Here is a 13,062-nt window from a genome sequence, read left to right as displayed (position 1 = left end):
AATTATCAAACGGTAACAATTACATTGGGTCTTACGGAAGAATTAAACTTCAAACGCGATTATCTCAGTTCGATATCCCTAAAAATTCGACAAATTGTGAGCAACTTTTGCGTTTACATCGTATTATTTAATAAACGGAAGCCTAAATCAAAAAGTTTTACTCTTAAAAAAAGTTTCGCTCATCGTTTATCTTTACATTGCACTGAGAATTATAATTTTATCTGCAGTAGTAACCAAAATATGTAATTAAAAGTAAAACAACGAACTTTTTACTCACTCACAAGCGACGCGGATTCACGCCGGTGAATACAATCCATCTCTACATTTCCCGTAGCTCCATTTCGCTCTTACATCATCGTAGGTACGCTTATTTGTATCAGCGGTACGCTGTCGGCGCGGGTGTCAAAGTATATAATCGTATATTAATATATTAAAATTAATTAAATAATACAGAAAATTACATAAATGTGAAACTCTAAAACAGATCAAAGTAGGTGGCAGGTGAAAAAAAATTGTAAATACAGAACATCGCTTTAATTTATAAAACGTTATACAACTCCTATAAATATAACTTTTTAATTGTATCATACCAGTAACTAAATGATATGTAACAACAAAGACAACCAAACGCTAAACTAAAACGTAAACTAAAGGAATTTAATTACTTAGGTAGGTGCATTAAAAGAAAAAGGCGCATGGAAAAAATCTGACTCAATTTTTTAATAACCTACTCGTCATCTGAGCATTCAGAATCGCCTTGCTCTGGAAGAAGTATTGATTGGGATGCGGTTAGTGGATTTTTGCATGTTTTTTGGGCCATGCATTTGCAAGAGCCTATGCAACACAATTTGTTCTTCTTACAAGAACACACCTTACTGGCACAATCTATACGAATATACATAAATATATTGTTCAAGCTGAGTGAGTAAAGTAATAGGACTTACCCTTTTTACATCCACAAGAAGTTAGAACAGCCAAATTGGTGGGGAATGGCGGCAATGTGGTAAAAACAGGCAAAAGTTCGCGTTTTGCACTAACATACCATCCGAATTCTGTTGTGGAGGGTAATTTTGGGAGTGGTACTGATGCCTGCAGCCATACTTTAGTTTGAAAACACACCCTTAAACAGTGTTGCCTCAGTGCATCTTCTGTTGGTGGCAACTTATTGATGGGCGTAGCAGCAGCCATAACTCCACGCAGTGTATTAATGGACGTGATATTTGGATTCTTGGAATAGATTTTTAATACGAAATTGTACATGCGGATGAACAATTCTTCTGAGATGTCATCCATGCCCACCCCATTTAAGTAGTGACTGTATGCCAGATATACTTTCCAACAGGTCTTCTTTCCGAATCCTCCAAATTGACTTGTAGTGTCACAACCCGTTAAAGCATGGAATGCTGGTAAATTATTGGAAAGATTTTCAGACATATTGATATCATGAATTGGAATGTACCTTAAGTTTTCCCCTTTGCCAACTTTCATCCAGAGTTCAGGAATAAGCTGCTTTTTGAAGTGCACTAACAGAACTAGCACGTCTGTATCGCTACACTCCACAATACACCGGGTGTACCCAGCCATTTTAGCAGACAACACATGCAAAATAATTCTAGTATCCGCTTCTTCATGATCAGAAGTAAGAAATTTACAAGAATCTCCTAATTCAACATTAGTTTTAAAATCGGTAACATTTTCGAACCCTCCACTTGTAGCAAATTGGATCTGTCTAGTTTTAGAAAGGGTAATTAGTTGTTCTGATAGAAAATTTGTCAATTGCCTTTTATTAAATACAGAGTTAATGAATAAGTGCCATTGTTGAGGTAACGTAGTGTTGGGATTATCGATTATTCTGCGAATACCAACTGTTTGACCTCTTTTCATCCGAGTAACATTTTTTATAGAATTTTCCCTGTAGTTATCAAAAACCACATCGACTCTTTTTGCATTGAATCTGTTAGTAAACACAATTTTGGAAAAAATTTCCGCATATTCTCCGAACGTTTTGCAATTCAATGGTTTGCCCAGGATTTGTACAATTGACATACCATCATATATGTGGCATGTCTTCGTGTTTTCTTTTTCTGGAGGTAGCATTGTACAAGACTGGGTATATTTTTCGAGTATGTTCCCCAATGCACTTTTGTGTGATGGAGTGCCTAGTTGTCCATTCGCCGTTAGAGACATAGGAAAATGTGTCAATTCATGTCGAAATATATCTTCGTAATTTATATTCCTTCCCATTTCTTTTGCAGCCAATATTTTCTGTAAAAACTGTTGCCCCAACAATTTATCTGAATTTGTCGAAGGTTGCTCTTTTCTTTTCACATATGCAGCTGTGCGTATTTTTTTAAGTGGTTTGTAAAAATCTGTGCTATCCATACTTTGAATGAAACTTTCAAGAGCTGCTTCACCTCTTAGTTTAGCACCAAGTGTTGCTGTTTGTAATTCCTCCGAATATATCTCATTTGTAGCAATAGATATCACATTTTCAGTATGCGTAGAAAAAACTCCATATTTAAGAAATTGTTCTTGTAAGGTTAAAACAGTTTGTTCATCGATAAGAATCCTTTGCTTACCTATTTCAATATTTTGGCTACTACTATCGGGATCTAATTTCAAGGATCCCCGAAATGTGTTTATCATGTCACCTATTTCATTAAAACTAAGGTACCACTCATCTAATCTGGTACTGTTTTTAGTTAAACCAATAATTCCTCCAGCATCCTTTGACGTTTTGTTCACGTGCTCTAATGCTTGGTCAACCGAAATATGATTGAATCCTCCCTTAGATTTTTTCACCACAAAATGGCCATTAAGAAATTCTTTATGCACGGCAGGTGCAATAAGGGACAAATTCTTCATATCACACAAGTACACACTACCCCACCTGGCGTAGTGTGTATGGTCATATGCAAAAAACATCGGAAGCATTTTTCTAAAACTTTGCAAATGCAGTTCCCATTTACCAGTTCTTTCACTGTACAAGAATTCTAACAAAGTTTCTACCATATTCAAGTAACTACACCAAAGTTGAAATGTAGGGGACTGGCTATCAATAAAGTCTCTAAATGCATTTTGCAACTCTTCACAACTTTTAATAATGTCAAAAAAATCAGTTAAAGGTTTTTGTTTCTTAATTTTTTTAGAAATTTCGTTAGCCTTTAATCTCGACATGTTTATAGTATGTATGAGATCGCTCTTACATTCGATTAACCATTTTTCAAACATCGGCGTAAAGATTCTCATGAGACTTTCATATGTAACTTTATGTGCGCGTATACCTTTGTTCCATTTTTTTCCTTCCATAATTCCTGAAACAGTCGCATCTCCATATAAATTTGATTCCAACCATACATGGTTAAGTCCCGAACACTCCATATGCTGCCCAATAACTTTCAGAAAATTTAACATTATATGAAATCCACCTAATCTTATTACATAATGCGAACATTCTTCAGATTTCAACCACTGTATCTCTTTCGCTTTAAAATATATAGCTTGATCGAAAGTTATGACCGTATACGGATATTTTAATTTTTTTGCAATTTGATCGCATCGTACCATCGTTGTCCAGACAGTATCGTATTCTGACGCCACATAAGGTAATAAAGGTAGGTAAGCGTATGTTGTAATATGTGTGTCATCGTGATGCAACAGTTTTCCAAATCCAGACCACTGCGGAACTACCACAGCACTGGGACCTTTATGCGTGTCGGTGGCAGCCGTCCTGCACAGTATCCACGCAAAATTATAAGCCTGAATAAAACTGTTTTGTTTTGCTTCTGTGAGGATGCTTTTTTTATTTTCTAGCCGTGGAACAGATTTTTTGCTTTTGTTATAATTTGACTTATGTAACGTGTGAAAACTTTCAGGAATGGTTAATTTTATTTTATAGGGCAGTAGTTTTAGTGGTGAAAGTTGCCTGTGTGGTGGCCCTGCCTGAAAAGCAACGATTTGGGTTCCATGAAAGGTAGGCGCTTTGTCAAGAGATTCCTCCAAAATGTCGATATTGTCTCCAGCGAATTGAACAAAACGTTTTTCAACGAGTTGCGTGGGTATGTAAGAGTTATCATTTTCTACGAATCGTGAAACTTCTTTCTGAGCGATGGTATTTCTGAGTCTTAACACATCTTTGTACGGAATAGAATGCCCGCAGGAGTGCAAGCATTCGATAATTTTTTTTGATCTAGTTTCTTGATGAATCATGATCCCTAGGCCCACGTGCTTGGGTGTTATCTTTTGCCCTTTAAAACAGCTATAAATAATGTCTTGGCAAATACTCATGGTTGAATTAAGTTCCCCGCTATCGCCAGTTATGCACTTTATTATCCAAATTAAACTCTCAGGTATGTATTGTTTGTAACATTCAATAGTAAGATCGTTAAAATCAACAAAATCTGGTATTTTATCAAGTTCAACTCGAATATCACTGCATATTTTGTCCATTTGCGCCAGTTCAGAAGGACCTATGAGTATGGATTGCGAACCAGAAGCATCATCGGCATTATCGATATATTCGTGGAGAGTTTCCGTTTTTCCAAATTTTGGTAGAAGGATAGAGGATTCGTTCACACGTCTCGATTTAACAATTTCTATTTGTTCTCCTAAATTTCTTCTCAACGCCTCAACGAAAACACGTTTTGATTTCAACCCATTTAATTGAACATACTTACTATATATCTCGGATAGAGTAAAAGCCTTCCCCTTTGCGATACCTTCATTTACTTTAGTTAGCACATTATTAAATGGTCTGTCGTCTGTTTGCTTGGCGCTTTTAATGATTAACTGTTCCGAAGAATCAGCGGATGCTTTCCTATATTTTCTTAGATATGTGTTTAAGCAAGTCACGTGATATTTAACTTCCATGGCAATCAAATCATTCGATCCTATTCTCTTTAAAACATCTACATTGACACTTGCTATATGCTTTATTTTTTGGTCAATATTTATGGACATTACCTGTGACAAGCGTTTTTCGGGTAAACGTTTCTGGCAAATTACACACCTATTAATGTTAAATGAACTTATTCCCCGCAAAGATTTGCCTATTGTAGGGGGTGGTGTTAAACCGCTTTCAAGGTATTGGTCTGGTTTGGAAAGTTTTTTACGTAAAGCTTCAATATTTTTCTTGCTTGTGTACGTTAAATAACATGACTTATGCCAATACCATAAACTTATATTTCCAAGCTTGATGTCTTTAATTATTTTGTGAATTTGTGAATCGGAAACTTTGGTTATGCCGTCTCTAATTTTTGTACATTCTATGAAAGTTAGTGCAGTTTTATTAGTAACACTTAAAGATGCACCTTCTCTTTTGCAAATAATACATATTGGACGGAGCTTACCCTTAAATTTTAACAAACATTCAAGATCACTTTCATCACTTGTACCGGTGCTATCTGTACTATCCATATTTGTATTCTGTAACTTTACAACCCCAGTTAAAAAATAATTATAAAATATTAGTGTACCTACAATTAATCAATTTCACTTCTGATTCGTTCACTATTGACCACTCTTAATTTAAAGTTGGTTTTAAAATATACATTTGTAAAAAAAACGCAATACCTACACAAAATAATACACTGGCAAAACTCTGGTATACCCGTGTCGAGAACGTACCTATGGTGTAAGAGCGAAATGGAGCTACGGGAAATGTAGAGATGGATTGTATTCACCGGAGCGAAAGCGCTCCGTTTGTAAGTGAGTAAAAAGTTCGTTGTTTTACTTTTAATTACATATTTTGGTTACTACTGCAGATAAAATTATAATTCTCGGTGCAATGTAAAGATAAACGATGAGCGAAACTTTTTTTAAGAGTAAAACTTTTTGATTTAGGCTTCCGTTTATTAAATAATACGATGTAAACGCAAAAGTTGCTCAAAATTTGTCGAATTTTTAGGGATATCGAACTGAGATAATCGCTTTTGAAGTTTAATTCTTCCGTAAGACCCAATGTAATTCGAAACGTTTGATAATTTATTATTACTTTCACTGTACAAAGAACATTTTGATTTATATACGAAAAAATTCGTTATTTTTTCTTCTTTCCGTACATGTGCTTAACTCGTTTTTCGCGTTTTGTGCCCTAATGCATGGACCGATTTTGGACGGCCTTGACATTTACAATCAGTATATCATGACCTTTGATTTTTTGTGAATTTCAGCTTGTGACACCAAAACCCCCACGGAAGTCATAATTTATGCCACGGAGCACTCTACTAAAAGGGTTTCGGTGGATTCGGAATGATACGGTTATCGCACCATGCAGGCATACGGACGGGACTGCAAAACTTGTAAACAACTCGATCTGAACTCGTTCTATCCTCGGATTTTACTTATTATGGGAATCTAAAACATCTTATAAATAATTAACGGCGCTGAAACCAAAGAATATAAATTGTCCCTCATCTTCGCCAGGACAACATCCTTCGGTGGTTACAAAAATATCGCGGTCTCCTTGCGTAACGAAGCCCAAACCAATCGTTATTATACCGGGTGGTCTTTGTAAACGGCAAACTAAGTGGAGAAATTCCGGGTGCTTCGTTACACCAGCGTAACCGATATACTAACCGATGCTCTGGAACAACATGCTCAACAGCATAAAGAAAACTAGGCGGAAAAGAGAAGATTTAATGATTTACTAGAGAAGTTATTAACAAATTTAAAATAGTATATTAATAAACAAGTTTCATAAGTGGCGCTATTATCGCACGAGTTCAAGTTTAGAAAACGAGCCGCGCAGCGGCGAGTTTTCTAATGAACGAGTGCGATCAGGCGTCTTATGAAACGTGTTTCTTATACTATTTTTTCTATTGAGAAGATATTTGACGTTCAATAATTTACTGCCTCAATAAATACGCAAAAGTATGAAATTTGACTATGTATAAATTTTAACCATCCTAGGGACTTTTACGTTATGGTTATATTAAGGTGGTAGGGAAAAATTTTCAAATTCAAATAAAATTTAGCATTTATTAAGTTTTATTAGCGACATAATTTACCATGAATAAAGAAATTCAATGTACTCCGCCTGAGCTACGGCAAATTGCAAATAATGCTACTGATAAGTTGATACCGGAGAAATCCAAAAATCAGTATGAGAAATCATACAACATTTTTGTAAATTGGACAACGGAGCATCAGATTACTTCAATCACGGAAAACGTTTTAATAGCATATTTTCAATCCATGGGACAAACGAAGAAAAGTTCCACAATTTGGACGAACTATTCAATGCTCCGTTCGATGTTGAGCATAAAACGCAACATCGATATTTCCAAGTTAACAAGGCTGAAAACGTTTTCGAAAGCGTATCAACCAAAAAAGTCACAAATTCTAGACTGACCAAATCACTCGATTTGTTACCGATGCTACGGGCCAAACATTTCTTGTCGTAAAAGTAACTACCTACAACATTTTCATTAGGTCATATTACTGAGTAAACTATTTTAGGTGGTGTTAATAATGAGTTATTGTGGTGCCATGCGAAGAGAGGAATTAACACCATGTGCATTGACGATGTTGACTTTAAAACCGATATGATTTTGATTACTGTCCCTAAAACAAAAACAAATGTGTCTCGCTTGTTTGCGGATTACGGAACACTATTGGATAGCGTGTGTTAGGAAGTTGTTGATCTTAGACCATCTAACACAAGCAGCCGCAGATTTTTCTTCAACTACCGCAACGGGAGGTGTACAAATCAGCCTATCGGAATAAATAAGATTGGTCAGATGCCAAAAGTAATAGCTACTTTCTTACAATTACCTAATGCGGAGCAGTTTTCGGGACACTACTTTCGGCGACCATCCGCTTCTCATTTAACTAACAGCAGTGGCGATCTTTTAACCATTAAGCGGCACGGTGGCTGGAAATCCTCCACCGTAGCTGAAGGTTATGTAGAGGGTTCATTGAAAAAGCGCGTAGAAATTTCACAGATGCTTTCAAATCAGTCGTCATCCACACTAACATCAGCATCGCAGATTGCATCATGCTCAACTTCGTTGATAGACGACGATATACCAACACAATGCGAACCTGTAGAATCGAGTGATAAGGTCGCTCAAACTGTGCACATGAAAAAAAGCTCTGTAATATCGCTGTCCGAAACAAACTTACCAGGTGTAGTAATACATGCAGCAGAGAATTGTGTGACAAACTTGAATGTTTATAATAATTGCTCCGTGCAAAAGTAGTTTGTAATCTTTCATGTTCGTTGTAGTTAAACCTAATTAGTAATTAGTTTATAATTTTTCATTTTGTATATAAACAACTTAACACAACAAAATAAGTTTTAATATTGATGGACTACCTTTATTTCACAGTACAGGAGCGCAGTTATGGCCAATACTAGGACTCAAAAAATATAGAATGTGATCCTTTTGTAGTAAGTGTTTATTGTGGCACATCCAAACCTAAGCCTTTGGAGAATGGAGTTGTACGTAACAGATTTTTTAGACGAAATACAACTGTCATTTTGTTTCCATTCCTGTTAGCCACATGGGCATCGATCCCGATAGGGCTAAATAAAAAAAAAAAACTATTGATAAATAAAGGATTTCAGTATAAATCTAAACATTTTAACATTATAATCCATAGTTTTATATGCAATGCACCGGCTAGGGCATATCTGAAATGTGAAAATGAAAAATCTCACGGGGGTTATTCTTCCTGCGAAAAATGTTGTGTATCTGGTGGCAATATAAATGGGAGAGTTATTTTAAAAGGAACTAACGCATCTAAAAGAACAGATCATTCATTTTCCTTACAATTAGACGAAGACCACCATTTAAGTGTCACCATTAGTAGGTTTACCAATATATATATATAGTCGTTTTCCAATAGAATATATATATATATATATATATATTCTTTTCGCTGCTCCCTCCTCTCTCGAGTGGATCATCTCAATTCCACCTCGGTATTTGTTACATGCAGAGACTTGTAATACTTAGACCGCGCATACAATGCCACTCGCGTATAAAAGAGTGTTGCCAACATGTTTAGGCAACACATCAATGTTTAGGCAACACATCATACCCATAAAGGCAAAGCGCGAACCAGTTTACCAAGATCTTATTCAATATTTCAATGATCACCAGACTTAAGCCGTATGTGTCTAGAAAGTGTGCGCTTTCGATTCAGCAAAGAATTTTTAAAAAATACTGAAAAACTAGCCCAGTTCAGCGATATAATCCCAGCAAAAACGAATAGTGTAGATTGGAGCGCGAAAGTTCTTGCCTTTACGAGTTCGGTGGGTGGCCTACCATGTTGACAACATACAACTTGAGCTATGCGCGGTCTAGTAGTAACAAGCCTCTGGTTACATGATAACATTTGTGTTTTTTTTCACATGAAGTCAAATTCGTCATCTTAGAGTACATGGAGGGTAAGATTACTTGCTGCAGGGTGTAAGATGACGAATGATAAAATAATGCCAGAAATCAAATCAAACACTGTATTTATGTGCAGAAATCACAAATATATGCTTTATGTTTGGCTTCTGCTACTGTGACCCCAGTATACTCAGCATGAGCCCATTTTTTACACAATGAACACGCGTATCAAGTTTCATCCTTTCCAAATTCATTGCACATCATGCAACATTCATCCTCTAAGTCTACAATTAGTCCAGTAAGCAGAGGTTTTTTACAGGAAAAAAATGTAGAATTTTTTTTCTCACTGGTTCTATATGTCTTTTGGGCTGCTGAATTCGAATCTGAAGTTTGCCACCTCGCCAGGCATGAGCTTCTCAAGGAAAATTGCAAAAACCTCATATTTTCGGCAGTTGTTCCAGTTTTTTAACTATAACTCGAAAACTAAGCGTTTTTGGTGAAAACTGTAATGTAGCAAATTAAAGTAGACAAAATTTCCTATAAATACGTATAATAACTGTAAAGTCTGGAACAATCCATAACGTCGTTAGAGGGTGTTAAAAAAATGGAATTTCTTATCCTTTCGCTAAAAAGGTTTAAAAACGTTATTCTTCTAGCTAGTGCCCTACTATCAATTTCGTACACCTCCAAAATGAATTATTTTATGATTACTAGGTATATCCTAGTTACATTTCAATAAGGGCAAACGAGAGTGAGGCCTATAGGTCAACGAGCCTCCTAGCCCAAACCAAAATCGTACTACTTTCATTTTAAGGGGAATAATGTTTTGATAAAAGAAAACATATTGGAACAAATTTTTATTTACACAAAAAATAAAGCAAAAACACTATTTTTCTAAATTTTTATGTTCATTCGTCGTCGGCGTCCTCATCTGCAGAATTATCACCTAAAACAACGAAAATGGAGGCTTTAGATAACTATAATAAAATCAATGTCGTTCATGTCCATTACGGCCAGAATTTAATATGTCTTTGCACAATAGACTTTAATATTATTTATAAAAAAAAGATAAAACTGAAAATAAGATGGAGAAGAAGAAGTCATTACCTGCATAAAGCTCAGCATTGCGTTCGCAGATGATCCGTTTAGAAGGTCCAGGCTGTATCTCCGGAGCGACGTAATGTTTTCTCTTTAGCCCTTTCTGGTCAGTGGATTGCTCGAGTTCTTGAAGGATAGGCGCTGGTCTCTCTACTAAAAAAAAATTGTGATATTTTGATGTTGATCTGTGCAAGTATAGTCTCTTATTTACAGGATACATACTAGATTAGAATAATAATTACTTCCAATAGTATAAATTACCTTCGAGCTTCTCAGGTGAAACGTCTTCATCGTCATCACTCAGCATTATTTCTATATTAGAGCATCTTCCTTCACAATGCAGACACAGTCTGGAGCAGTATAACCCAACCCTTATACATCCGCAATTGCCCTTGCAACCTTTCTGGCACTTGCAGGCAATGAGTTTCAGAAGCTTCTCTGGAGCTGGGGGCTCAAGGGTCGTGATGGGAATCAAGTTGCCTTTAATAAGTTTCCATCCCCACTGCTCAGGTAGTTGAATATTCCCCAGCCACTGCTGTACTTGGTGAAATACCCTGTAACAGTGTTGTTGGGCTGCAGCTTTAGTGGGAGGGATGGACGCTACATTTCCGCTAACCTTAAATGCTGATGACACATACTGTTTGTAACGCAGCTTATTAATTGAAGTAGTGCGATGATCTCCGCCATACAAGGCCACTAGGAATTTTTCCCCTGCCTCCGAAATTTCTTCTGATGTGGCACGTGGGCTTCTGAATTGTCGAATGTAGACTGACAGATCAGGATACTTTGTAAGGGTTTTTATAAACTTGACTTTCCCTTGTTTGAACAGAGCAGATGTGGAGTCACAACCACTGACTGCATGTATGAATAGTATATGTTCTGCCAGGCATTTATCGATGGTACTTGAAGGATGGTAAACAGATGGAAGATGTTTGCCTTTTCCTGGTTTTAAAAAGTATACATTGGATGACGTCAGGGTTCCAATCATAATAACCAGGAGGTCTACATCCTCACCAACCACTACAACAGTTTCGTGCTCTTCAGCAAGAGATTGGGCTGTTTGCACAATCAGAGTGTCTGCATCTTCACTTGCTTGCTTCGTGTCAATTTGCGATGCACTCAGTTTCTGTAGAAGCATGCTAATGAATCTGCTTTTGTTGTAGGGATTAGACAAAAACTTTTCCTGGGGGACCGTGGGCACCATTTTGTCATTGAATTGGATGTCAACTGACTGAGTCATGGATCTTCTCATGCGCTCCATTTGTTTAGTTCCTCTTTGTGCGTCTGAGTAGCCGTCGAAGACTACTACTGCGGTTGATGTATATTTTTTCTTTAAGTATTCAATGTAGCTGTCACAAATTTGACCAAATGTCTTCTTTTCAGGCCACACAACTTTGTGTAGAAGAAATCCACCGTCAACAACATATTTGGGATGTTTATCCAATATAGATGTGTCAGGTTCTCCTCGAAAAGCTTTGTACAGTGTCGATTTTGTCCCTTTCCTCATTAGACCACCTTTCTTTTCGTCAAATAGGGCAAGTGGAAAGGGGCTCAGTTCGTATGTCAAGAACTCCTCGAGTTCCTCGTCTGACTCTTTAGCAATACTCATGCGTTGAAATAGGGTAGTTGGATTAACAACTACAGATTGATCATGAACTATTATTGAAGATTTCATGGTGGCAAGTGACAGCACCCTCTCTCTTCGCTTAAACTTAACTGACTCAAAATTGTTGCCAGCAATTGCCAACATTTTGTCAATACACTTGACTCCTTCCTCCCTAGACAAGTGGCAATTTATTTTTTCATCACCCATGACCCCTGTGCTTAAAGAAATGAGCTCAGCTGTCTTCTGGAAGGGCGGGTGTTGGTGGAACCACTCCATCATTTTCTTTGCATCAATATTGTCTCGGGTTTGCGAGGATTCTCGAGTATCTATATGTTGCTCTGATGATGCAAAATCTATACCGCTAAATCGTTCCACAGCATCGCAAATCTTTCTGTACGTTGCCATTCCCAAAGTCCATCTTGACAGAATAGCGTCGCTGGTACCACGACCTCTAGTGAGCCTTTTCCTACATTTTTCGTGAACCTCAACCTCTTTAGCAGTCTTATATCTATTAAACAAATCTATTTTACCATCCTCTCGACCTTTACTTGCTTCAATGAAACCTTCCAACCCCTTTTCCTTTACTATAGATGTCTGAGTTCCATCATCTAACGATTTGTCACATATTATACACTCGCGAGACATGTTCATTATTTTTCAGCGCACAAATAACACTCGTTTTATTGTTTTATTAACAGCACGGCACCGCTACACGAGACTAACTAAACTGTATGGAGTGGAAGACGGAAAACAGCAGGTAGTGTTTTTGGTTGGTGGAGGGGGGTACAATAATGTTTACTATCATTTATGGTATATTATACAGCGAAGTTTTTCAAGTTAAGTAAATGGATCCATAAAGGATCGTATACCTTCCTAGCAATATATTCAAAGGCTGCGGAAAATGTTTTTGGCATTTAAAAAAAAATGTTTTTCACGTTTTCCCTTATTGAAATGTAAGTAGGATATACCTAGTAATCATAAAATAATTCATTTTGGAGGTGTACGAAATTGATAGTA

The 13,062-nt window shown here is 36.8% G+C and overlaps 2 protein-coding genes across 3 annotated transcripts; both read right to left on the bottom strand.

The window, feature by feature from the left end:
• Nucleotides 1–727: 727 nt before the first annotated feature.
• LOC116169072 lies at nucleotides 728–5,623 on the bottom strand. The gene is made up of 3 exons (XM_031485098.1): nucleotides 4,963–5,623; nucleotides 945–4,907; nucleotides 728–885 (listed from the first exon to the last, which is right to left on the bottom strand). Exons 2-3 carry the CDS (start codon nucleotides 4,867–4,869, stop codon nucleotides 728–730), a joined length of 4,083 nt encoding a protein of 1,360 aa, XP_031340958.1. The 5' UTR covers nucleotides 4,870–4,907; nucleotides 4,963–5,623.
• A 4,535-nt stretch (nucleotides 5,624–10,158) lies between these two features.
• On the bottom strand, nucleotides 10,159–12,477 carry LOC116168828. 2 transcript variants are annotated; one of them, XM_031484817.1, is made up of 3 exons: nucleotides 10,701–12,477; nucleotides 10,449–10,592; nucleotides 10,242–10,287 (listed from the first exon to the last, which is right to left on the bottom strand). In XM_031484817.1, the coding sequence occupies exons 1-3, from the start codon at nucleotides 12,448–12,450 to the stop codon at nucleotides 10,250–10,252; spliced, it is 1,932 nt and encodes a 643-aa protein (XP_031340677.1). In that variant the 5' UTR covers nucleotides 12,451–12,477; the 3' UTR covers nucleotides 10,242–10,249. The 2 variants fall into 2 exon arrangements, with proteins under 2 accessions (XP_031340676.1, XP_031340677.1); XM_031484816.1 differs by having other exon boundaries at nucleotides 10,159–10,592.
• Nucleotides 12,478–13,062: the final 585 nt, after the last annotated feature.

This window comes from Photinus pyralis, unplaced genomic scaffold, assembly GCF_008802855.1.
Source record: "Photinus pyralis isolate 1611_PpyrPB1 unplaced genomic scaffold, Ppyr1.3 Ppyr1.4_LG4, whole genome shotgun sequence".
Lineage (NCBI taxonomy): Eukaryota > Metazoa > Arthropoda > Insecta > Coleoptera > Lampyridae > Photinus > Photinus pyralis.
Note: the sequence above shows the minus strand (reverse complement) of the source record. Positions and strands in the feature narration are given on the sequence as shown.